We start from the raw sequence: 26,631 nt of genomic DNA, 5'->3' as shown, positions 1-26,631 counted from the left end.
GGCTGTATTGTATTGTTGTGTCTGACGCATGTAAAGGGGCCTCGCTTCCTCTCCAGGTGAACCTAAAAGAGCAGGGTCAGCTCCGCTGCCAGGATGAGTTCATTGTCTGGTGCGGACGGAGGAAATACCTCCGCCATGTCTTCTTGTTTGAGGACCTCATCCTCTTCAGCAAGACCAAAAGGATAGAGGGGTGTTATGACATTTACATCTACAAACAATCATTCAAAGTAAGACGTTTTTTATGTTTCAGGATTAACATTGGGTTTCTTTTGACTATATCTATCACAGACTATGTGAATGGAACGTTCATATTTTCTTTCTCCTTTTCTATTTAGACAGCAGAGATAGGTATGACCGAGAGTGTTGGGGACAGCGGACTGCGTTTTGAGATCTGGTTCCGGCGGAGGAAGTCCCAGGACACGTTCATCCTCCAGGCCAGCTCTGCGGAGGTCAAGGCTGTGTGGACAGCCATCATTGGCAAGATCCTCTGGAGGCAGGCGCTCAGGAACAGGGGTGTGTTTTTATTTTGGGGTTTTATAGCTCTATAAACATAATCCTCCTGCACCACTCAGTCAAAAATAGCATTCCTGGTTTTTGTCAGAGATCACATTCAGATTCTTATTTGACTCAGCTCAACATATATTTTATCCATTAAAAGATATATATTTTTCAACTGCAGAGTTGCGCATGCAGGAGATGGTTTCCATGGGGATTGGAAGCAAGCCTTTCATGGACATCAAGCCTAGCGAGGCAGCTATCAGTGACAGAGCCATTGACTATATCATGAAGGGGTCTGGTGAGCTATCTTCTGTGCACTATATGTATTTCAGTCCCGCCTCCCCTCTCTCTTCTATTTACTCTAAACAGAAATGCATGGTTGTGTAAATACTGCAAAAGACAAAACATGTCAGCATATATACCATGTCAGCATATATACCATGTCAGCATATATACCATGTCACCATATATACTGTACCATGTCAGCATATACTGTATACCATGTCAGCATATATACCATGTCAGCATATATACCAGGGATACTCAACTTGCTTTTCCCGGGCCACTTTCGTGAAATGATAGAAGGCCAGGGGCCAGTTAATAAACAAACAATATAAATTTTTCTGTAGCGGATTGTAGGTTTTGTGTTCTGCACACCGGATAGTTAGTTAGGGTAAGTTAGTTCGCTTAAGTACATACATAAGTGCCTGGGTAGCGAGCAGACGGCGGTATTTGACAATTTAGCAGCTAAATCATAGATTATTGAAAGATATTCCATATTCCAGACTGAAATGCTATAACAGAAGTGGAGTATAGGCCAGAATGACATGAACATTTGGACACTTATTCAGCGGGTATCTTGCATGTTGCGTTCAGGTGCCCTTTTTTTTTTTTGCAATTCCATCGCGGGCCACACAGGGGGCGCCCGCGGGCCCCAACTTGCGGCCCATCACTGATATATACCATGTCAGCATATATACCAAGCAATGTTCCCTTTGATTTTGTCTCAAGCAGTTATATGTGTATTTTGTGTCCTTCTGGCAATATGCAGGCATGCTCATCATGAGACTCATCTACTGCATGATTTCACATTCATATTCATGCAGATCTAACTCCCTTAGTTTCCATTCTGCTTTGCTGAAAGTAAGATATTGTCTAGGCTTGTCTCTTTAGGTGTTTTAATGCACATATTTTGAGGGTTTTGTTAACACTCGATATAATAATCTGAGCCGTACGGATTTTTTGAAGTGGCATTCCCACCGCAGGAAACACATTTGCAAATTTACCTCTCTTTCATGAGGAACCAGTGATCCTCTGAAAAATGATTCATGCTTTAATAGCTGCCATTAAGAACCACAGGAATTTCCACTGATGCTCACAGTGATTTCACTTTCTCTGCTGACAGAGACGAGGACCCGGGCGTCCATCGCCGTGTCCTCGTTTGACCACTCCACTTCGTTCAAGAGGCCCCACTCCACCATCTCCAACAGCAGCACCTCCTCCTCCAGCAGCCAGTCCTCCTCCTCCCTGCTGGGCTCGCTCAACCTCCACCTGTACTCCTCGCCCTCCCACCCTCACCCCTACCCCATGGGGGGCAGCGTGCCGTCCTTTGGCCAGTGGCCCTACGACTGCATAGAGGAGGATGAGCTGGAGCACGACGCGGGGAGCCAGCCCTCCATGAGTGAGTGACATTCCTCTCAACCTTTTTTGGCTCGTGACCCCCGAAAACAAAGCAATGCCTAGTCCCAAATTTTTTTCTCCTTTATTCAACAGGGGCAATGCATAATTTGCACTTTTAGAAACATTTACATGTAAATATGCCAGAATTAGCCAATGCTTCCATGAGGATGTACATTCTCAGCATCACTCTCAGCATCACATATTGTTTCTGTTGCATCCTGATAGTTTCTGAGAGCTCAGAGACGTCCTCCCAGTGCACCTCCAGTGACAGTGTGACAGGGTTGAGCACTCTCACCATCCCAGGACATCCCAGCACAGCCATGGACTCCTACAACAACAATCAGCCCTCCTCCTTCCTGTGCTCCTCCACACCTCCCTCCTCTGTAGTGTCTCCTTCCATGTTCCAGAAGGACGAGGACCTTCAGCCCCAGGGCACCAAGTTCATCACAGCAGTGAGTGTTTGATTCTCTTCCGGCATCGAAACACTCAAACAACAATGATTCACGGGAGTGTTCATAATCATCTTTCCAATGAGTGATGTTTGCAAACCCTATTCTTTTGCTGTGGACTCATGGCTGAGAACCATTGATCTAACCCAAGGGGTTTCAAAGTCTGAGACTGTGGGCCTCCCCTCCGACAAAGCTTGGGAAAATGCGACCCCCTCCATCCCATAACAATTGAGCCATTGCTGTTTGACATACTGTACTTCAGATTACACCAAATACATACAAAAGGAAAGCAAAGTGGGAAGAGCAGTAAAAGTCCCCGAAACCTTATCTCTGAGGCTGAACGATCTCTTTAACCAAATCACACGCATTCTATTATATGTGAGCTCCTTTTGATAACTAATGTACTGTAATAACTAATGTCATAGTTTTTCACTTCCACTCACTGAGCCTCCCCTGAAACTGTTTGGAGCCTTCCTGTGGGAGGCCCATCTCCCACTTTGGAACACCTCTGATCACACCATCCTCTCCAACACTGAGGTCACTTCACAACACGGCCGCTCCAGTTTCACTCACCACCTTTTTGCTGTTGTGTTTTTGCCAGAGCAAGACCTCTCATATAGCGGTAGGCCTCTCTACAGTGGTCTGACTCATATTTAGAGCAGTAAGTAAATTGGTCTGACCAGAGTGGACATCTGTGTTGTTCCCTTCACGGCCTCATTAACAACTGTGAGGAAGTCTCCGTGGCCTGACTACTAATCTGTGTGAAACTGTGCTTTGGCCCGGCGTCTCTGTGTGTGCCTGTGCTGTGCTGCATGGCAGTGATGGGGTTACAGGGCTCTCTCCCGCCGATGAGTGCTGTGTTTTGTGGGTGTTCTCCGTCATGTCCCTCTGTGTGTTCCTGTGACATGTGGATGAAGTCTGTGTTGGAAATACTGCATATCCATAATGGTTCTGTGTATGAATGAACCCATGCATGGTGTGTTAAAAACCTTGTGTGTTGGCTGTGGAATGCATTTAGACTTTCTCTCTCTCTCTCTCTCTCTCTCTCTCTCTCTCTCTCTCTCTCTCTCTCTCTCTCTCTCTCTCTCTCTCTCTCTCTCTCTAATTTTTTGACATGCCATGGTTGGCTGATATTTGAACCAAATATTTAACTCCATATCCACATTGTTCTCCCAAATGTTCAAGTTCAAGATTTTATTGTAGCTAATGGAGAAAATGGGCTTGCAGCAAGGCAGAAAACAGTAGGCTACATGATCACAGTAAATAAACATACAGACTTATTAAGTATAAATAAATAAATCAATCAATCAATATAAAAGTGGAAGCAGCAGTAATTAGATTGACCTTGAGATTGGGGGAAATGGGGTGTATAGTTGCAGTTTAGCAGGGTTAGGGCATGTGGGATAAGTAATAGTCTCACGTAGTCAGACCCACCGTCGACGTCATCAAGCTTCCAGCGACGTAGATATCATCATCTACGGCTGGCACTGCGAGACTAGATAAATGATCACTTTAGTGATACTGTTTGTTCTCACCCCTAGATGGCGGCAAGACACTTAAAACCCACTTCACTTCCACTTTTCTGCCAGGACACCTTCATAGTAAATATATGACTAACCTTTAATCATCAGGACCCCATGAGAGAATGGGGCACTGCCCAATAAAAAAAAGATTTTAGATTATTTTGACTGTTAAAATTGTTGCATTGTGGCTTAAAGGCCCCATCGATTCATTGTCAGCCACAGAAAAGTGTGTTTGCTCCACCATGTATTTGAAGTTGCCATGTTTTAGGCAGATAGAGCAAATATCATTCCAGTTGTATTTTTACAGCAATGAAAATTATCTTATCTTAAAGTTTTCAAAATGTGCTAATGACATTCAATAAGCCTTGGAAAATATCTTAATCAAATGTCAGTTGTTCCAAAAATATATGGAAAACATATGGAATGTGGCAGTGTTTTAGCTCATCTTGAAATAAAAATAATCACCATTAGTGTTAGATTTTTCATTTGTTTGTATTTTTTATACATGTATATAGTTTATTATTAGTAGTAGTAGTATATTTTTCAGTTGAGTTTAAATTCGTTTCAGCTCTAGTCATTTTTTTAAGGGGTGGGGGTATTTTATAACGGTAAAATGACTGATACAAACAATAAACCATACTGTACATTTCTTTTGGGACCAGTTCAAAAATGTTCACCCAAAATGCATTCTGTTTTGTACCCTGCACATACACAAAAAGACAAGAAAGAAAGTGTTTTATTTGTTAATCTTATAACTAGACGAGATCATTTTAGTTCAGCTTTAGTTTCCCCAGGAAGTCTAATAAAAATAAATAAATAAAATAAATAGGTTTATCACCTAGTTGTCATTCAGTATTAGTTTCAGTTTATAATAATTAATATAATTGATTATAACAGTTGATAATCACATCAAATCCCCTATCAGAGACTTGGTATGGCTCTACAGTCTGTTTGCCTCTTTATTTAAACACTGGTGTCCTTGCATTACTCAGGGATTTTTGTGTGGAATTCATTTGTTTTTAGAAGAAAAGGTTACAAATTTTGTTTTTATTATCTTTAAAATGATCTGATGTGCTGTGATATGGGTTGTACATTCTAAGGAGTTTAAACATACACTTAAGTTACATTCTCAATATTGCATACTCCGGTAAAATATTGAGTGCATAGTGCATACTGTTCAGAAAATAGTTTTCCTAAATACCCTTTTCTTATTTCTTTCTCGGTAGCTCTGAACTCCTCCAGCCAAACGTTTGTTGATGCCACATCAGTTATTTAATTCAGGACAAGAGATGAGAGGAGGAGACGTGCAGAGGAGAGTCCAGCAGAAGTGGACTCCATTGTGGAACACTAAAAGACTCTCGTGGCTGAGACTCGTAGCCATCAAAACCATCAGATGACATTTCATTATGATACTGTACTGTAAAATGGAAACTGTTGCATCATATTAAACACTGTCATAATGGTACGTCACCCTGTACATTTGTTTTAATGAACTAGGTATGAATCAGTGTTTATATTGTAGATGAGCTTTTTATGATGTATTTTACAGCAAAACAAACAATTGGAAAAACTGCAGCAGACAGACAAATTCAGACCAACTGCCAGATATTTTGTGGATAAAGCACCAGCAATCTTGTGCTGTTTTTCTTTTGTTGTCGCCAGTCGTGTGTGCAAGTCTGTACAGATTATTAAAATGTTTTAAACATTTTGTTGTATTTCCCCCCCTTTTTTTGCCATATTCATTCACTTTGCCACAGTTAAATTGAACATGAAATCAAGTATCTTATCCTGCTGATGTCTGATGTTACAGTTGATGTACATTGGTTGCAAACAACAAGCAAGACCATAGCATGCAAAATCCTCTACAGTTCAGTAAAGCAGTCTGTGTGAAACCACCTGTGTTTGTCGAGATGCGGCTGAAAACAAGCTGCAGATCATTTCCCACTGATACCAAAGCACAACAGCTAAACCCACACAGAGACCAGCCTGTTCTCTGCACAGACAGAGCAGCACCATAACAACCACTACTGCCGTTACACAAAGGGTAGCAGACTTGAATAGGAAATGGAAATGAAGAAGGGTTTCTCCTGCACACCAGAAGAGGTGACGTTTGTTTACCACAAGCCTTGTCTTCAGTCCGAGCTCAACATCACACGCAGACCACAACCGGGGCTATTCAGCAGGGGGGCTATACAACAACTCTGATACAGGCAGCCGAGAGAGAGAGCACAAAACCACAGAGTTGGGTTAGAAAAATTTGAAGCTGTTATTAATACAGCGACAATTTATTTTCATTCATTTTAAGCACTGATCTATATAGATGGTTTCACTGGAATTAGGTTGCTAGAGAATAGTTTGGACCCAAACATATTTTCCTGACAGCTATATTGTATTAGCAAACACTGCAATGGGAAATCAACTTTGGACCATTTAGAATATTGATGTTGTCAAGTTGAAACTGCATATTGTCCCTTGGTAGGCCTCTCTTTCCAGAACCAGAAGCAGAGCACTACTGAGAGAATGGCCTCAAGCCCCAGCACAAGGAGCTGCAGCCCCTCAATCTGGTAGAAACAAACAGAACGTTGATTATTGAAGGGAAAACAGGATTGCTTCCAGACTTTGTATATTCTAATCTTCAGTGTGGCTTTCAAAGATCACAACATTGGGGGGGGGGGGTTACATTATGAAATGCTCATCAGTAAGCTGATCTCTGAACTCCAGATGTCATACTGTATATTCACCATGGCCTTTATTTGTACCTACCTTCAAGTGCTGTTCCTGTTCTTCATACCCTGGTGTATTCCAGCGAGACAAGTCAGTGCTTATCAAAGCCGCTGCCACTGCTGCTACAGTAATACAGCCGCAGTTGACGAAGAAGCACACCTGCAACGAAAATGGTACAACACTGATTTCTATTGTCTTGCAAGCTGTGTGACATCCATTCTTGCCAGGTCTATTGTGCTGTACTTACAGGGAGCAATTTTGGATATTTGACCAGCAGGTTGGATAGCAGTCCAGCAATGATGAACTGAAGAGGAAGATGACAATGCGTGTGTTGAGCAAGCAATATAATTATTTGGGCTCTGTGAGCTAATGTGATAATATTACACATATATGATAGTTTTGCTGGCTACATTCATCGATTGATTTTTAACATGTATTTCCTGTTTGAGCAAAACTTACAAGTAACCCAGTCAGATGTGAGACTCTGAACAAAGTGGATAGGCTATGACCCATTTCCTGGGTCAGAGCGAAAAGAACTCCCACTCCGACACTGAGGAGGCCACTCACCATCTGCAGAGACTGACAGAGGAAAACAAATAATGACTGATTCATTAATTTGCCAATGAAAGTAAACTAGATCATAGAAATTGTTAAATAAAATTCAAACATTACAAGCCGTGAGCCACATTATCAATGACTGCTAATAACATCATATTAATGACGTGAAGATTATAAAGATTGTTCTACAAACTTGGCTTTATTCCCATGCGTATTATTGTAAAATGTAGTATGAATGTTTTCATTCATTCATTCACAATATTTACAACATTATATGCAGTTGAGATTTTCATAAACTAGAAATCTTGCATGCTATGCGCGCTCCATTCCTAGGCTCGCCCACTGCGCGGGCTCGCTAGTTCAGCCACTACACAACCTCGCCCGCCCTGCAGCTCACCCGCTGCGCGGGCTCGCACATGCAGCTCAGCCACTGGGCGGCTTAAGCTTGCCCGCAGCTCGGCTGCTGTGTGGCCTCGCCTGATCTATTGCCACGCACAATTGCACAACTTCGCTTCACTGATGACATCACAATTGCTCGAGTGACCATCACTGATCACATCATGGAGTGCTCGAGTGACGTCACTCAGCGCACAATTGCTAAACTGCGGGCTCGCCTGCTCTATTGGCATGCGCAGCAGCGCACAATTGCTCAACTTTGCATCATCGAGTGACATCACTGATGATAGACATTGTGACATCACAATTACAGTGACATCACTAATGATGTCATAGACATTGTGACATCATCAGTGGGACACAAATGTAAACAAACAGACACAGAGCCCACTCCCTTTTATGATGATGATGATGATGATGATGATATAAAACAATCAATAAATAACACTGTGGGATGGAAAACATGTGAACCTTTAGACTGTAGACTATAGCTAGGAAAAGGTAGAAAGAACCTCCTTAACAGCAATAATGTCAACCAAATGTTTCATGTAGCTGCTCAACAGACCTAAGAAGTATTTTGGTACATTCCTCTGCAGAACAGTTTCAGTTCATTGATATTTTTGGGATGTCTTGCATCAACGGCTCGCTTCAGGTCACACCACAGCATCTCAGAACGCAAACAGTTACCCTGATACAAACTACCATGCTTTGGTGGGTTGGGTGATGTTCTGGTGTGCGGTCTCTTTTTGCCAAAAAGGTCCACTTTTGTCTCATTTGAACTCTGTTAGCCAGATGGGCTTCAGCAAACTTGAGACGGGCAGCCATGTTGTTCTCATGTTGTTTTTCACACACACACACACACACACACACACACACACACACACACACACACACACACACCGCCACAATTCTGACTTTTCTCCTCACAATTCTGACTCATATTCAACCTTTTCTCCCACTTCTGACTAGAGCCCTGCACAGGCCTAAAATGTAGGCTCTAGCCCGACCTGTGCCCGAGACAATCAAGCCCTACCTGACCCGAGCCCTAATTGTTGATTTAAAAACCAGGCTCCTCTTGAGGCGAGAGGAGGGCATCTGAATAGACTAGGATAGAGAATCCCCCCCCCCCCTCCCCCCCGATTCTTTGGGAGTCAAGACTCGTTGGTGGTGGACTGGGGAGGTGGGTGGGGCGAAACGATAGCTTCAGAGGACAGCTTCAGAGGAGATGATGAACAGCCGTGATGCCAGCTGCTGCTATGATCCGCCAGAGAGGGAGGTGACGAACCCTCGCTATATGTACTAGGATGAACTGATGTCATAACTGATGTCATACTTAAACTTGACTGACGTGACGGGCTGATCAGGTTATGCAAATATGGCGGCCTTCTGATTGAAATTTGGTATGAAACCTCACTTCAATCATGAGAGGCCAGTCGGTAAGATTTAACAAGCGGCTTTATTTAGCAAATGGCAAGCATGGCAACTACTTTGGCGTATGACTCCCTTGCCAGGTGGCACTCCTCTTGAGGTGAGAGGAGGGCATCTGAATAGGCTAGGATAGAGAATCCCCAATTGTTTATTTAAAAAGCAGGGGCCGGTTGCACTCAGAGTCCAATTTAAGGTGTCCATAAAATAAGATCGGTTGGACAAAACACCCTTAAATCTTCTCCTTAAGGTTAAACATTTTAAGGAAAACGTAAGCACAAGATTTAAGGGTGTTTTGTCCAACCAATTTTATTTTATGGACACCTTAACTCGGACTCTAAGGAAAATCTTATCTTATCTTACGGTGCTTTGTGCAGGCCCTTTTTGGTCAGGGGTCACCCTGGGACAAAATCTTAACAAATGGGGGTCCGTGGTCTCATTTGTGTCAGTTTAGGGGTCTTGATGTGAAAAGGTTTGAGAACCACTGGTCTAGGCTACTAGTGGCACGGTGGCTCGCTGTCTCCCCATGCCTTCAGTGCCTAGGGCTATCTCATGAAAAGAAATACAGAATACAGAAATAAAGAATACAGCCCGCAAATAACCCTGTAACTACAGTGTAACTTCAGGGTAACAAGATCTGTACTTACAGGGTAACTACGGGGTACCACACCTGTACTTACATGGTAGCTACGGGGTACAATAAGTGAATTTAGCCTGTAACTACAGGGTAACAAGATCTGTACTTATAGGGTAATTACGGGGTACCACACCTGTACTTACACTGTAACTACGGGGTACAAGAAGTGAATTTAGCCTGTAACTACAGGGTAACAAGATCTGTACTTACTTACAGGGTAACTATGGGGGACAAGAAGTGAATTTAGCCTGTACCTACAGGGTAACAGGATCTGTACTTATAGGGTAATTACGGGGTACCACACCTGTACTTACAGGGTAACTACGGGGTACAAGAAGTGAATTTAGCCTGTAACTACAGGGTAACAAGATCTGTACTTATAGGGTAATTATGGGGTACAACATCTGTACTTACAGGGTAACCATGGGGTACAAGACGTGAATTTAGCCTGTAACTACAGGGTAACAAGATCTGTACTTATAGGATAATTACGGGGTACCACACCTGTACTTACACTGTAACTACGGGGTACAAGAAGTTAATTTAGCCTGTAACTACAGGGTAACAAGATCTGTACTTATAGGTTAAGCACGGGGTACCACACCTGTACTTACAGGGTAATTACAGGGTCGCGGGCTGTATTCTGAAGCTGTGTCAATTCCCCCAAGTGACTACAGTGTAACTACAGGGGTGCGGGCTGTATTCTGAAGCTGTGTCAATACCCCCGCACTTACATAGTAACTAGAGTGTAACTACAGGTGCGTGGGATGTATTCTAAAGCAGGGGACCAATTCTGTACTTACAGGCAAAGTACAGGGTACCACCCCTGTACTTACAGGGTAGTTACGGGGTGCAAGATGTGAATTTAGGCTGTAACTACAGGGTAACAAGATATGTACTTATAGGGTAATTAAAGGGGTACCACCCCTGTACTTACAGGGTAATTACGGGGTACAAGAAGTGAATTTAGCCTGTAACTACAGGGTAACAAGATCTCTACTTATAGGATAATTACGGGGTACCACACCTGTACTTATAGGGTAACTACGGGGTACAAGAAGTAAATTTTGCCTGTAACTTGTTACACACATACACTCACTGAGCACTATTAGGAACACCATACTAATTCTGGGCGCTCGTCAACCGGCTACCAAAGTGACATCTGCCTCACGGTTCAAAGTGCTGTGCGTTCTGTGATGCTTTTGCTCACCACAGTTGTAAAGGTGTCATTACCAAGGCGATGACACCTTTTGCTTCTCACTGGATGTTTTCTTCACACCATTCTTCTGAGAAATACTCTCACCAGCCCATCTGGCACGCACCAACAACCATGAACAGTCAAAGTCACTGCCATCAAATTTCTTCCCCAGTCTGATGTGAACATTCATTGAAGCTGACCTGTATCTGCATGATAAAGGTTGATGATGATGATGATGATGATGATGATCCCCCATGCATTGCACTGCTGCAACTAGGGATGTTCATTTTGAAAATTTTCCAAAATCGATAATCGGTGAAAATTAACGATCAATTATCGATTATCGATCATATTAATACTTAGAAAATTTTCAATTTTCAATTTTCAATTTTTTTTTTTACAAAATGAATGCCTATGGCAGAAAATACGAAAGACAACGTGTTCTCCTCAATGAACTCTTTATTTCAATGTGTCTCCTCTCCAACACTGCTGTCCCCGGCGCATGCCGGTGTGAATTTCCCATGTTTAAAACAGTTTTGTTGGCACAAAGGCCCGTGCCCAGCCAGAAAACTAGAGACTATATGAAGCTCCACCTCACGTTAGTCGGCTGTGCAATGGAGTGGGGCGAGGAGGAACGAATTCCACCCAAACCTAGTACAATTTTTTTTTTTTTAATCATTAAAAAATCGATCCAAATGCCACAGGATCGATTCCAATCCTTAACGATCAATTATCGATTTTCGATAATTGATGAACATCCCTAGCTGCAACACGATTGTATGATTGGATAATTGCATGAATAAGTAGGTATTCCTAATAAAGGACCCTGGCCCTGACAGATTTGTAGTAGATTTGTAGTAGATTAGTAGATTTTTTATAAAAAAAAGTTTGCACCTCTGCTTTTGGCTATGTATTCCAAGACATTGTTAGAGGAGGGTCAGTTACCTCTGAGACAAGCCTAAATGCCTCACTAAATGCATAGAAAAAGTGCTCCCACACAATATCCCCAGACCAGACATTTATACTATTACTGACCCACAGTATGCTACTGCTGAATTTGTAATGCAATAATAAAATACTTTACAATAAGCTACACAAAATGTACAGTAGTTACTAGGGAATTAATGAGGAATGAACTATTAGTTAATGACTAGTTAATGATTAGTTAAATTCAGTTTGTGAGTATAGTAGTTAATCACAGTGTTGGACAAGTTACTTTCAAAATGTAATATACTACATATTACTAGTTACTTTCATTTGAAAGTAATAAGTTACTGAACAATATTACTGTGTAGAGTAACTCATTACTTGTTACACTACTTTTGCATTACTTTCACCAAAATAACTGCAGTAGCAGATTGACATCGCCGTCCCAGAACCATCCAAAAAAATAATTTAAACCGTCTTGAAGTTAGTGTGTAAACCGTCCACAATTCTAAATGTTATCCTTTTCCTTTGTTATTGTCATCTATATAGTTTATTTGCATGAAACAATTTGCAACACAATTTGATTAGGAAATGATTGTATGTTTATTTAAACATGTGCTTTGATTAAAAAAAAATCAACTGTGTTAGTTGACAAAGTAACTGGTATAATATTACTGAAATCATATTGGTAATAAGTTATATTACTAAGTTACTGCTAAAAGTAATATATTACATGTAATATGTTACTTTTGTATGTGTGTATATACTGTATATATATATATATATACTGTGTGTATATATATATATATATATATATATACTGTGTATATATATATACTGTGTATGTGTACTGTGTATATTATATAACCCCTTTCCAACTAACAGAGGCCATTTACACCTGGCGTTAACATGCGTTTTCTGTGATCAGATTGCAATCAGATTGTGTTTTATCACTTGAAAGTACAGGTGTAAACACCCCCAAAACGCATTGAAGAAGGATTGCAATCTGATCGGCCAAACCACCTCCGGAGGTGGTCAGGGATGCATTGTGTACACATTGAACACAAGTGTAAATGCAATGTGTCCTCTCAATCTAGATACAGCAACTGTATGCGGATTGAGAGGACAACCATTTCTGCAATCTGATTGCAATCAGATTGCAATCAGATTGCAGAGAATGCATGTTAACGCCAGGTGTAAATGGCCTCATTAGTTTCTATCCCTGGATACAAAGTTACTATTTAAGACAAAGAATATTTGATATCCCTTATATTCAGGAGTGTGGGAGTATGTGAAGGGAGAAACAAACTCGAAACAAAAAACAATTCTGTCTATGTACATTTGTTCCTAACCTTGGGGTCGCCTGGAATTCAAATGGGCTCACCCTTTTTTACACCACACAAATTTAAAACTACGGAAGAAGATTAGATTTTTTTTTTAGTTCTGAGTTTAAGTGAGGATTCTGAGAATAAAGTCAGAATTCTGAAAATAAAGTCAGCATACTGTTACATGTGACATCACTGATGATGTCACTAATTATATTACCGATGTTGTACTGGAATTTGAATGTCTGGGGTGAGGGGTCCCTAGATTGTGACAAAGTGGGGTCACAATCCAAAAAGGATTGGGAACCCCTGGTCTATATGACATAATATACAAATGATAAACTGTGGAGCTATATTCACACTGCTATTAAGAAAAGGCCCCTACATGTTTTGACTGATTGTAGCGACTCTCTTACCCCCAACACAGCCGGTTGCTTCTGCAGCAGATTGTACAGCGGTCCTTTGGCATCCTTCATGATCCATTTAGCCTCGTAACAAGTGATCAGAGGTTCCATCTTGTCCTCTGGGCCTGGCGCCTCCCCGGCTTCCTGGATCTCCATGTTGATATCAGCACAAGCCATGGTGCCTCTCTGACCTATGAATGATAATGATGGTTTTCCTCATGTTGTTTAATGATTCCTTTAAACATCATTACATTTTCTTTCTCCATTAGCCTTATATAATGTACAGTAGTAGTGTAATTAGCCATTAAAAAAGCATGTAAAAGGCTGGCCCTACCAGTGTTTAGGCACTACTACTCGGCTGCCAATGTTAGGGCTCTAATGTTTTGGCGACAAGGAAATCCTGGCAACTTAAGTCCCGGGTTCCCCACTGTGGCTAAAAATGGAGGCCAGTTCTATCGCCAGCTCCTCTCTGCCATTTTCTAAGCTAGGGTGGCCTGGGATTTAAAAAAAATTAAGTTTTGTTGTGAAAAACTTCACAACAGAAGTCAGAATTCTAAGACTGGAGTGAGAAGGGGCTGGTTTCCATCAGAGACCTATGCATAGATGGTCATTTTGCATCTTTTGATCTACTGAAGAGGAAGTTTGAGTTGCCCGGCACAAAGTGGCTCAGATACCTGCAAACCAGAAATTATGTTCGATCCAAAAATTCATAACTTTGAAGCGCTCCCAAATGAGCATTCTTTTTTCGATGTATTGCTGATCCCTCCTCACTCAAAGCATCTCATCTCTAGTTTTGTTTGTCTGTTTGACAACCGCAACACAGCCTCCACTGAAAGGATTAGAGAAGAGTGGCAGGGGGAACTTGGTATTGATCTATCTGACATTATATGGGAAAGGAGTCTGTCTGTGGTACAACTCTGCTCAGTTAATAGCAGACACCAGCTGATCCAATTTAAAGTCGCTCACCGTCTTCACTACTCAAAGCATAAATTACACAAGATCTTCCCTTCTGTCTCTCCACTGTGTGACATGTGTCGGGTGTCAGAGGGCACTCTATCTCATGCCTTCTGGTTCTGCCCTTCACTAACGGGATTCTGGACCAAAATATCTGACTGGTACTCCAAGGGCTATAAAATAACCCTGCAGCCGGAGGCAGAACTCACCATCTTCGGCTGCTCCGAGCCCCCTCTGAACTTCCTTACAGCTGTGCAACAATCTCTCACACAGGGGACAACGGTTGCCAAAAGAATCATTCTGAAGGAATGGAAGTCATCCTCTTCACCTTCTTTTCAGGTGTGGCTGATGGACATTATCTCTGTTATACAGATGGAGAGACTCAGGTTCCTGAGAGCCAACTCGCTTAAAAGGTTCTCAACTAGTGACTGAGGTTAGGGGTAACGGATTGCTTGTCCGACTGGTTTCCCGTGGACCCCTTGCGTGGGATACTGTGAACGGTATCTCTTACAAGCACATAAGCACCTTATGCTGCTGATAGCACCATGTTGTTATGCTAAATGTCAGTGATGTAGTTTTTTTTTCTTTTCCTGTGTCTGAGCCTGTTTGTTTGTCTTGTTTGCTTATTGTTCTATAAAACTTGAAAATAAAATATAAACAAAAAGCATGTAAAATGAAGTTTAACTTTATTTATTCCTGGGGGGACATTAGGTCATTGGATCAGCAATCAGTTTACAGCTTTAGAAATGTATAATCCATTGCAAAGTCATATATTATGCAGGCCAGGTGTGGAAAAAGTGCATCACTGGCTTTTCATATGATCAGGTTTACAAAGCAGATGTACGTTCACATCAGCATAGTCTTCATTATTGACTCAATTTCCCCTTGGGGATCAATAATGTTTTTCTGATTCTGATCATTTATGATACAAATGTCCTCTGTTTTCACAGTTGAAAGTTTAAATTATGATCAACAGATACAACAAATAAACGCAACATAATCAAGCTAGGAATTTCGCAGTTCTTTAACATAAGAGAATGCTGTCTTTAGCTCTTTTTGTATATTTAACCTACTTTTTTTTTTACCCTTATGTAAATGCCAAGTATTTCATAGGTTTTCTTTCTTTCTTTTGTTGTACATAACAATAAAGATGCAGCTTTTAATCTAAGTTATGATATGCGATATGTCAACAGCCTGTCCCTGCGCTCTGGTCCTCATCGACTTAACAGGCCTACAATAGATCCGCATCCTGCACATACTGTATAACATGCACAAAAATCATGATGCACAGGCGTAATACAAAAACAAGAATATAGCCTATACATTTTCTTTCTTGTTTGCATTTTGAGACCATGAGCGGAAATCAAGCTCTGCATTACAGATACATTTATCAATATTTTTCCTAGCGTAATTCAATAAATTATTAGATTGTGATTCTTACCACGTTTGGCTTGATCGATATCTGTTTCACACCCTTTGTATCCATCTCAAACAACTGCACCTCTATTTAGGCATCTGTTCTTTCCTGAGATTAGTTTGAAAGTTGAAGTCATCAGCCTAACTTCCTCACTCTATCAGTGGGTGCAACTGCAACCATATCAACACTGCAACTATGAGCATTTAATTTAAAATTTTCAACAGCAAATTTCAATATACAATATGTTTGGAATGTTGTATGTGTGGTATCTCTGATTTGCTGAAATCATAGTTTGTCGATTAGTGAATCAGTGTGTTAAACAGTGTTGGGGGTAACTCGTTACAAAAGTAACATCATATATTACTTTTAGCAGTAACTCGGTAATATAACTTATTACTTATAGGATTTCAGTAATATTGTACCAGTTACTTTGTCAAGTAACTCAAGTTACAAATTGAGTTATTCTTTTTTTAATCAAAGCACATATTTAAATCATCTCCTAATCAAACTGTGTGTTTTTATGCAAATAACCACTATAAATGACAATAACAAAGGAAAAGGATAACATTTAGAATTTTGGATTGTTTACACCGACTTCAAGACGGTTGAAATTATTTTTCGGGATGTTCCGGGGCGGCGATGTCATTCTGCTACTCCTGTTATTACAGTGAAAGTAATGCAAAAGTAGTGTAATAAGTAACGAGTTACTCTACACAGACAGTAATATTGTAAAGTAATGTATTACTTTCAAATGAAAGTAACTAGTAATATGTAGTATATTACATTTTGAGAGTAACTTGCCCAACACGGGTAACTAGTAATACTGTATGTAGTATATTACATTTTGAGAGTAACTTGCACAACACTGGTGTTAAATACATGTATTCATATCTTTTTACTTTTTTTACTTGTAGATAAGATGTATGCCTTGTTAACTGTAAGCATAAATACATTAAAATATCATGTAATAAACTTGCCTGCTACCAATTTCTTCCTCTTCTTTTGCACGGTCCTGCCTCACCCGTCCCCATATGCTTTTTGCATGCATATAGCCTACACATGCATGCATGTCCTGCACGTATGTGTGCGTGGGACAGAGAAAGGTGTGAGAGAGGTGAGAGGAAGGGAGGAACAGAGAGAGAGAGGGGGGGGGGGGGAGAGAGAATGTATTGGCATGCTAGATCATTTCCTTAAGCTCATTTCACAAAGCATAGAATTTGAGGTGAGAGGACGCCCTGTGGATTCAAGTTGAGAGAAGAAAAATAAATAGGCAGGTATCACTAAAAACCTTTCAACTTTAGAGCACAACTGTTTTAATTTGCTTTCATTTGATGTTCTCATTGCTTGTTCACAGGAGAATGAAGCACACATTTAAATGTAATGGCTCTATGGTCATCACCATACCCATCGGCAATCTCAAGGACGCCCAAGAGGGTCAGCTGCTGCCAGAGAAATTCCACTGTGTGTTCGACGACGCCTACAAGGTCTTTGTTGTTCGGGGAAAACCTAAACCTATTGGGGTAGGTTCACTTTTTATTTTTTTATTTTTTACAAACAGTTTTAATTATTATCACAGACAATTATCATGTGCAAAGAGATATTGTCCTGGACAGCTCTATGGTTTCTTTTTTTGGCATCTTTACACCAGAAATTTAGCATGATTGTATTTCTGTTCATTTATTATTTTCTGTATATTTTCTTCTTTCTACAAGGCAGCCCAAGCCATCGCTGGTTTATTTGTCTTCAGTCTCGGCATGCTTCTGCATGCAAGTCCACCACCATTCATCTACACATTGCATTACATTCCCAGTGTTCTGGTAAAGACAAATGGATAATTTACTGTTCAAAATAATTTATTGTTCTGGATTATTCTTTGAAACATCTGAATGGTTAATACTGTAATCAATAATTAAATGTCAATCAGTTGTTTACATCATATTGATTGTGTTTTAATGTCCTCCTGTAATGTAAATGATGACTGTTATAGTGCAGTGCAATGTAAAATAATAACTTGAATAAATAAATACTTTTTAATATCTTAGTTTGTGATCTCTGGTGTGATGTCCTATGCTGCGGGACATTCTCCAAACATGCATCTGGTAAGTAAACTTCAATTAGGAGATAGTGTTCCAACTCAATTCTGAATTCTGTAATTTTGATCTTGTTGTATCTGGATCATGATTATCTGATCATTTAAAAATTGACTAAAAATCTGCAAGATCAGTGTGAACCTGATTGCAAACCTTTTTCACTATATAGGCAAAGTTGTCATTCTCTCTAAACATCATCAGCTTCTTCTGGTCAGTTGCGGCTGTTTCTCTCTGTGCTGTCCATTTTCATAACACACACGGGGACAAGGTAAGAAAAAATACCTTGGCTGGGTGACCCCCGTAACTCTGAAAGTAGTCTATCTCTAAAATACAAAACAGTGACAAATATGTATTCAATTCAAGTTGTTTCTTAACTTTTTTATTAGGTGTCTGACGGGATCAACGGAATGATTGCAGTCCTCCTGGTTGTTGAAATGATAATTGCTTTATTCTTGATCTACTGGTTGAGTAAAGCAATATGCAGACAACATTTCAACACTCTGGTATGTCAGAACATTTCTCATAGCTATATATGCGAGTAGCATAATGTTACGTAACTAATACTCATTCTTTTTTGCAGCCCATTATAATGCTGAAACAGGAGGTCAGAAAGGCTTGATGGAGCTCAACAGACCAGCGACTAACCGTAGCCTATAGACGGTTTTCACCAGAGCGCAACCCCACAGCAATTCCTTTTCTCAGCATTCGGCAAACTGCAGAAATATTCACTCGACATCGTTACTTTTGTTTTCGCCGCTCAGCTGTATAGACGGTTTTCACAGAATGGTCAGTCCTGCACTTGAATGTTTTTTTTTCTTTTATGTCCATAGCAAACACTGCAATAGGAAGTGAGCGGGGGTTCAATTTAGAATGTTTTTGTTGTCAAGTTAAAACCGTCTATATTTGTGCTACCTTTAATTTCACGATAGCATAAAAAGTGCATAATATCAATGTTATATCTTGTTTTGTAGAGCACTTGTAACCTTGTTACAAGTGTAACCTAAAAGTGTAAATAAACGTTAGTATTATTATTAGTATGTGGTCTTCATCATACTAAGAATGTGTTGTTAATTCTGATCTATATTGTCTTAGCTTTATAAATATGCAAACAACATATTGCATGTAAATATAGAAAGATACTTTACAAGCTGCCTATAATTTTTCTATATCAAATTTCCAAAATAAAGGAACACATTCTTATATTGCATTATTTCATCATTCTATAACAACATGATTCATATTGAATCCAATGCTCAACAGAACATATTTGATTATGCTAACTGTTAAAAGTTTTTATTTGCTCTCTTTTTTAGATAAGATTGAGGACAAGGGCCTGTACTACGAAACAAGTTCAACAAAGTCAGGGTATCTGAGTTAACCAGCTTCACTAAATAGAATAATGATCAGAATAATGAATTATCCTTATGCAGATGATACCCAGCTGTACCTCTCAGACAAGCTGAGAAAAAAAAAAAAAGTCATCCTCTCTGCATTATAGATGTCAAGCTCTGGGTGTCCAATTTTTCTGTTTACAAATTAATTTAGGTCAAAAATGGTGTGCACTCAGTACCTTTAATAAGGCTGGGTGATCCAGCCTAATTCGACCTGCCTGGTCTGCTAAATCAACACATTAACCCTCCCTCCAAGAGCTTAGGAGCTGTTTTTGACTCTGTGCAGGTAATGAAGCCCTGTTTGGATGTTTTTTTGTCCTCATCACACCAATTGTGAGCCAAATTGATTAAATTGAATTTTCAACATTTTAATGCCGTTCTATTTCTACTATCATCAAACTGATGACTACTTAACCTAACTTTGTTTGCCTACTGTCTTTAGTTGTTTCTTAATGGGGTAACCTATAGTTTTTAAACTTTATATCATTCATCTTTTTTTACTCCTAATTGATGTAGTTGCCATGTTCTTTCCTGTTTTTCCTTTTTTGGTGATGTATGGGTTGAGCCCTCTGATTTGCCAAATGCACACAGTCTGTGGGACTAATTGCCTGCCAGCTCAGGGTCCCTGATTGGCTTCATCTGATGAGGTGTAGGCTATTATATCTACCTGTGTTGTCATTTTGTTCTTCATTTTACCTGATAAAGGTCTAAGAACCGAAATATTGTAAATTATCTTCATAAAGTTTATTGCAAGCAAAGGACAGTGTGCGGGAATCCTCTCTGACTCTGTGCCTTAACTTTGAGCAAACATACTAGACTTGTTCAGTCATGCCTTTTTTATCTAAGGAGCACTGCAAAAAATGTATTTGTCCCAAATTTCAGCAACACAGAAATGATTTTACATGTTGTCATCTTGCCTTACTGCAATGTTTTTTTTACCTGCTTAAACCAACAACAGAACGGCTCTTTGGTGTTCTTAAAGGCCAAAATGAAGAGAAGGGGGACAACAACAAAACCCCCAACAAAACACATCTCTGCTTTTGTGCTTAGTTTAGACCAGAGCCGTGTAGATAGAAGAGTCCCGACATCTCCACTCCAATGGACCAGTTTTTTTACTCTCAAGAGTTCCAGGAAGTAAGGTCCTGGATTAAGCAGCACTGTCGAGTTGCAGCAAAATAGACAAGTTTGTGTGAATCAAATTGTACATTATCAGCTTTATTTTAGCATGCAAAAGTAGCGAGAGACACTAGTTTAGACAACATTACATGAAATAAATGACTTTTGTTTTCAGACCAGCAACACAGGCTATTACAACACTGTCATTTCTGTTTGATATCAGTATAAGAACTTTGATACAGTTAGCTCATTATTGCCAGCTTTTCCTCATGGAGTACAAAGACATTCAATACTTAATTTAGGCAGGAAAAACAGATGGTAATAAATAAAAGTGTGCCTCCATTCCACTGCAAACACTTAGGGGAGCAGAAGGTAAAATGAGCTACTTTTGCATTTTGTGCTACAGTACCGCAGCAAAATACATTTGTATTTATTTCAAACAATAATTGCTATACTTTAAGTATTTTCTGTAGTTTATACAGCTATAGAAGACAGTAAAGTTGATCTTTTGGCATAACTTGGGGGTAAAATCACAAGTTTGGTTTCAGGGTCTGTCCATTTCAAATTCAAACAACATAATTTAGGTTTACTTAAATATAAGTTTACATCATTGTGATCATTTAATATTTTCAAAATGTTAAAGCACAACTTGGCTCAACCAGCTCAACACAACTGTCAACACTCAACAGAATGTTTGTGCTGTGTGGGTCACAGATTCGGGGGAAATTAATTTCTGTTCCGACCGGGGCACGGTGGTGCAGTGGTAGTCAGGGGCGTCATGCAAGCCAAAATTCTGAGGGGGCGACATTCAGTGGCGACCAAAGGTCCCCAGCTAAAAGATTTCGGTTGGCGACCTAAGGTCTGAATAGATCTGCAATGATTCAATCAGTCTGCCCAGATAAAGTGTGCTGAACTCACTCATGATTGATTGATTAATCAATCGGCCCATTTAGCTATTTCTAAAATGTTGGCCATTTGAAGCCAGATTTAGAGGAATATCTCATTTTCAATTAACATTAGGATTAGACTGTTGTGATGTCATTATTCAGTTTTAACCATGAATATTTTTGCTCCTTTTCTCATTAGGGTAATACTGTATATTTATTTAGAGATTTTGGTCAATTATTTGTGCTTTTATGGTTATTAGCTTATATGTTTTTTACATCAAAAGTCCAACTTTTTTATATATATATATTTTATTTGTAATTTTTTATATCCAATAGAGACACACAAGAACAAAAAATAAAGACAAACAAGCTCAGTCACAGGAAAGGAAAAGAAAGAAAAAGCATACACATATCAACATTCTGACATTATAATGAGGTGCTACCAGTCGCATAAGGTGCTTATGTGCTTCTAAGAGACGTTATGTAGAATCCTGTGTAAGGAGTCAATGAGAGATCAGCTGGGTGAGTTACCCGTCGCCCCTAACCTCGTCCAAATAAGCTATGAATGGGTCCCAGATGGTAGAAAACGACCTAAGTGAAATCGTCCTAATGAACCTGAGTCTCTCCATATGTATACCTGAAACCATGTCTGACAGCCATAGCTGAAAAGAAGGTGGGGAGGGTCGTCCCCTGCGTCAGAAGCCGCATTCACACACAGATCGCGCAAAATTGCAGTTCAGAAGGCCCGCAAAGCTGGCAGCCTCGCCACAGAAATTGCTTTCACACACAGCCAAGCAGCACTGCCACATTAACGTCCTGGGGTGTGCTTTCAGGTGACAGCCACCGCTCCCGGATTGAAAGGTGAGCGGGGGCATTTCCACCTAGCTCCTCCTAGCCCAAATTAATATTTTCATAGGTTAGTGTAGCCTAGGCTACTGTATGATGAATGAATTCATTCAACAACCAAACATGGCCGATGCCAGCCAATGAGGTGCAGCTGCGGTCGTTAAGGATCAAACTGATAAAACGACATGCAGCTGCGGTCGTTAAGGATCAAACTGATAAAACACGAAAGTGTTATCCACATGCAGCATGGTAACAAGGCTTTCAATCTGATCGACTTTATGGATGCACCATCATGTAGCCTATTACATTAGGTACAAGGCTAATTCTTATCTTTTGGTTCCAGTTTTGTGTAAAGCAAATTATTCCCATGAAGTAGCCTAATTAGCATCCGTACTCCGTTCTGAAAGACGACGCCCGCATATCAAACAGCTGCAGTCTGCATAACATTCGTCGGGGGAATAGTATAGGCTATAAATGCACATGACTACTATAACGTTAGTAGTTTTTGTAAGGGAATGCACAAGTGGCTAGCTAGACAGATTGCAGTTCTGGAGCTGGTTTCCAGAGGGAATATCCTCAGGCCAACTCGCTACAGACAGCTATAGTCCTCTGAAGCGTAATTTTACCTACTAATGTCAACATCGTTTGAGCATAAAGCCTAACCTACTTACAGGCACGGAGCATTGCTCCTGGCGCCCCTGCAGTCATGATTGTATAGGCTACTTTTTTTACTTTCACTGATGTCTTTCTTGCTGCATGAGGTGATTTCCCCTGTAATTTTTTTATGAATGAGCTGACCATTCGCACTGTTCCGGCTTGCCGCTCCTACGCTTTCAAGTGGAGGCGGGTTGCCTGGTAACTCGGCGCTGTGACTAGGTCCACTGGCGGAACAAAAGGCGTACAACAATTACCCACCAACCCGCATTCACAACTTTCACATCGGAGGCGCGGATCCTATTTTCCATGCATTTTGCGGCTTTCAAGGCCGGTGTGAAAGCGGCTAGAGACTGCTGCACAGCCGTAAGAAGGAGCAGAGAAGATTCAGCCGAAGATGGCAAGTTCCGCCTCTGGCTGAAGGGTTACTTTATAGGCCTTGGAGTACCAATCAAATATTTTGGACCAAAATGTAGATAATAAAGGGCAAAACCAAAAAGCATGGGACAATGTACCCTCTTAACACTTGACACCTATCACAAAGTGGTGAGACCGAGGGGTAGATCGACTTCGAATAATGAAGATGGTGAGCAGGCGCGGACTGCACAATCGGGCGCTTCGGGCAGATGCCCGGTGGCCTGGCCTGGCATGGCCTGCAAAAAAAGAAAAGAAATGAAGGCCAGGCCACTCACTGAACAGCAGGCAACTATGTATAAGTGTTCCTGGTTGCGCAGATTGCAGGCAGGCAGGCTGCAGGCAGCCAGGCAGGGAGGAATGAGTTAACTTTTCAGTCAGAAGCTGCTGAGACCCCAGCGTGGGTGGGCGGGGCTTGCTGTTCAATGGTGCCAAAATGGAGAAGAAAAGAGGTGCAGAGAGGTGGAAAGCAAGGAGCTATTGTGTCTTGGCCTAAACTACAATATCAGTGGTAGACAATTGTCTATTGCCTCTAGAATATTCAAGAGAAATTAAATTAACACTAATTTGTATTTATTTATTTATTTATATTAGGCTATATAAAAAATTCAATGGGTTGGATTGGGGGTTTGGGGTTTTGGGGCACATAATGCACAAGCCAAAATGCACATAATTGGTCTTTTTGGAAGGAAAAGAGGTAGCCGGCACTACTTTCCAAACATGGCCGCCGACCTCTTTTCCTTCCAAAAAGACAGATTATGTGCATTTTGGATTAACATTTCATCGTGTGGTGAGTACCCGAAGCACAACATGTATTTTGGCGCCGTGAGATGTGTGTTTTGGCAGATTTTTAACAGCTGTACCATTAGCCTCCATTCTATGGCGATAATTACTAACTTCACGACTGTAGCTCACTGTGAACTGAGCGGATAGTGCCGGTAAGGCATGGTGTATCTTGGTTATGTTGGGGGGATGTGGCAAATGAGCTAAACTTCCAAAAAAGTGGTGTATCCCTTTAAGTCTTGAAACAAAATCACCAAAATTCAACTTAAATATTAGTTTAGGATTTCTGGGTATGGTCAAGCCAAGATAGGTGAGGTGGTCAAAAGTCCCACTAATACACACTTTTTACTTACCCAAGAAAGCAGCAGGGGGTAGCAGCAGCAACATCGCCTTTTAAACTTTTAGATCGCACTCTCAACCCGTTCAGTTTCTCCATGGCTGCAGGCCTGCGGAGGTAAAGTAATTAACTGTTAAGAAAGTTGAATTTCAGCCTGTGGGAATCACTGAATCACGCTGGAAAAGGGGCAGCAAATCAAGAGGAGGAGAAGTAGGGTCGGAAAATAACGCGTTGGACCACCGCCAAGTTTTATATCGCCATGGCGTGCAGAGCCGTCGCATTAAAACCCGCCTCACTTGCAGGGTCCATCTATCGTCACTCTAAACAGCCCGGCTTGGCAACTTTTAGACTGAAGAAAATGCCAGTAATTTGTGGATATTAGTGCGATTTTTGTCACTTTAATCACTCAGTCTACACTAGCTTCTACACTGCTGCCACTTTTCCTGAAATAGCTAAATCTTGCTTCACCCAAAATGTTATTCACATAAAAAGAATACACACAATGCAAATTATTTTAAAGAACTGCATCTTGACCTGGAGACATCAAATGGAATTGTAGCCTACCTGGCTACCATGCAGCTAAAGTTAGTATTGTAATGTTAGCCAGAGCTGTTATGGCAGTGAGCTGTTAGTTTTTACCACCACTATCACATGTTATAATGTAGTTAGCATTAGAAGGAGAGCGCCGCACATCTCTTTTTCGGGCAGGTGCGTTGGACAGGAACAGAATTGTCCATCTTGTCCATTTTGTTTGAAAAAGGTCGGTGACCAAAACGTCACAGAATAAATTCCTAATTGCAAGTTTGGACGGTGTGCGGGACTCCCTTCTTTACAATACTGTAGTTAGCAAAACACTGAATTCCATTTGTGCTGTCGTGCACCTCGCGCGAGACCAGGTGTTTCCCACAGAGCCATATAGCGCATATTGGTCCATGATCACGACCCAAAACATAGCCCGCTTTATCATTTATTTTACTGTAAATAGGACAATAATTTACAAAATGAACATTATGCTGTCTTGAAGAATACTTGAAACTAGCGATTGAGACTATAAATGCATTTGGAAAGTGTTTCCTGAGGTAATAAATGAAGTGAGAATTTGGGTAATTTAAAATGATTAAAATTATCGTTTTCCCATTCACTTCTATACAATCAGACTTCTCTTTGCAGCCATAGACTGTATAAATGGACGAGTTATATAAAAATTCACTGGACAGTTGTTATGAATGGTGAAGTTAGCTATAGAGACCAAAACTGTTTTTACTTACTTTTGCATCCAAAAACTGCAGTTCCTCAAATGGCCAGCGGAACTGCAGTTTTTGGTACTTCCGTGTTGGCTTCATCTTTCCAAGCCTGGGGTTGGTGCTATGGGGCGTGTAAAAAACAACAACAACTATAAACAAACCCGTCAGCTCTGTTTTGGGTTAAATATCATGTGAAGCCACCACATGCAGCGACGACCATGAGGGAGATAATTGTGACGCGTGTGCACTCCTCACTGCTCAGCCTCATTCATTCATTCAAAATGCAAATGACTGATCCATGCTGTAACCAAAACGTCACTTTCTCAAAGAGCCTACGCTGTTTAATGGACCCAGTGTGGGGTTACTAGGTGACTATTTAGAGTTGAAACAACTTTGAGGTAAATAAGAGGTCAACTTGTGTCATGGTTAGTCCATGTAAACTCCTTTAAGGTCATGCCATGGTCATGCCGAAAAAAGTAGCACAGGACAGGCACATGATTGACTTTTCCGCTCTTGGGTCTTGGGACACTCCCTACTGTTTTACACCAATCAACATTCAAAGTTAAGAATTTCCCTAAACTGTCTGCCCTCTTTTTAACCCTCTGCGGCTCCCTCGCCAGCAGTCAACACATCACGTTTAGGCTGCCCTGTGATTTTAATTTTTGTTGACATTGACTCTATTTCTGTCTGTGTAGTGGTGGTTGTTGTTGTTGTTGTCGCTTTATACTACATGCTACTCTAGTCTAGAGGAGGA

General features: G+C 40.7%; 3 protein-coding genes across 3 annotated transcripts in view; 2 read left to right on the top strand and 1 right to left on the bottom strand.

Annotated features, from left to right (window-relative positions):
- The window catches only part of plekhg4b (pleckstrin homology domain containing, family G (with RhoGef domain) member 4B), a 41,183-nt gene extending 35,669 nt beyond the window's left edge, over positions 1-5,514 (top strand). Inside the window, exons 19-24 of the mRNA XM_083640137.1 lie at positions 57-227; positions 336-513; positions 680-796; positions 1,904-2,179; positions 2,404-2,630; positions 5,377-5,514. Coding sequence (XP_083496263.1) covers positions 57-227; positions 336-513; positions 680-796; positions 1,904-2,179; positions 2,404-2,630; positions 5,377-5,382 — 975 coding nt within the window. The 3' untranslated portion in view covers positions 5,383-5,514. The remainder of the gene's footprint in view (positions 1-56; positions 228-335; positions 514-679; positions 797-1,903; positions 2,180-2,403; positions 2,631-5,376) is intronic.
- On the bottom strand, positions 5,392-14,925 carry LOC310779640 (uncharacterized protein). The gene is made up of 6 exons (XM_083640146.1): positions 14,908-14,925; positions 13,757-13,935; positions 7,334-7,453; positions 7,122-7,178; positions 6,914-7,033; positions 5,392-6,711 (listed from the first exon to the last, which is right to left on the bottom strand). The coding sequence occupies exons 2-6, from the start codon at positions 13,919-13,921 to the stop codon at positions 6,598-6,600; spliced, it is 576 nt and encodes a 191-aa protein (XP_083496272.1). The 5' UTR covers positions 13,922-13,935; positions 14,908-14,925; the 3' UTR covers positions 5,392-6,597.
- Positions 14,926-17,331: 2,406 nt separating this feature from the next.
- On the top strand, positions 17,332-19,346 carry LOC310781673 (membrane-spanning 4-domains subfamily A member 4A). Its single transcript, XM_083642267.1, has 7 exons — positions 17,332-17,385; positions 17,470-17,635; positions 17,828-17,932; positions 18,158-18,214; positions 18,375-18,473; positions 18,592-18,708; positions 18,786-19,346. The coding sequence occupies exons 2-7, from the start codon at positions 17,474-17,476 to the stop codon at positions 18,822-18,824; spliced, it is 579 nt and encodes a 192-aa protein (XP_083498393.1). The 5' UTR covers positions 17,332-17,385; positions 17,470-17,473; the 3' UTR covers positions 18,825-19,346.
- The last annotated feature ends 7,285 nt before the right edge of the window (positions 19,347-26,631 follow it).

This window comes from Poromitra crassiceps (genome assembly GCF_964638095.1).
Source record: "Poromitra crassiceps genome assembly, chromosome: 1".
Classification (NCBI taxonomy): Eukaryota; Metazoa; Chordata; class Actinopteri; order Beryciformes; family Melamphaidae; genus Poromitra; species Poromitra crassiceps.
Note: the sequence above shows the minus strand (reverse complement) of the source record. Positions and strands in the feature narration are given on the sequence as shown.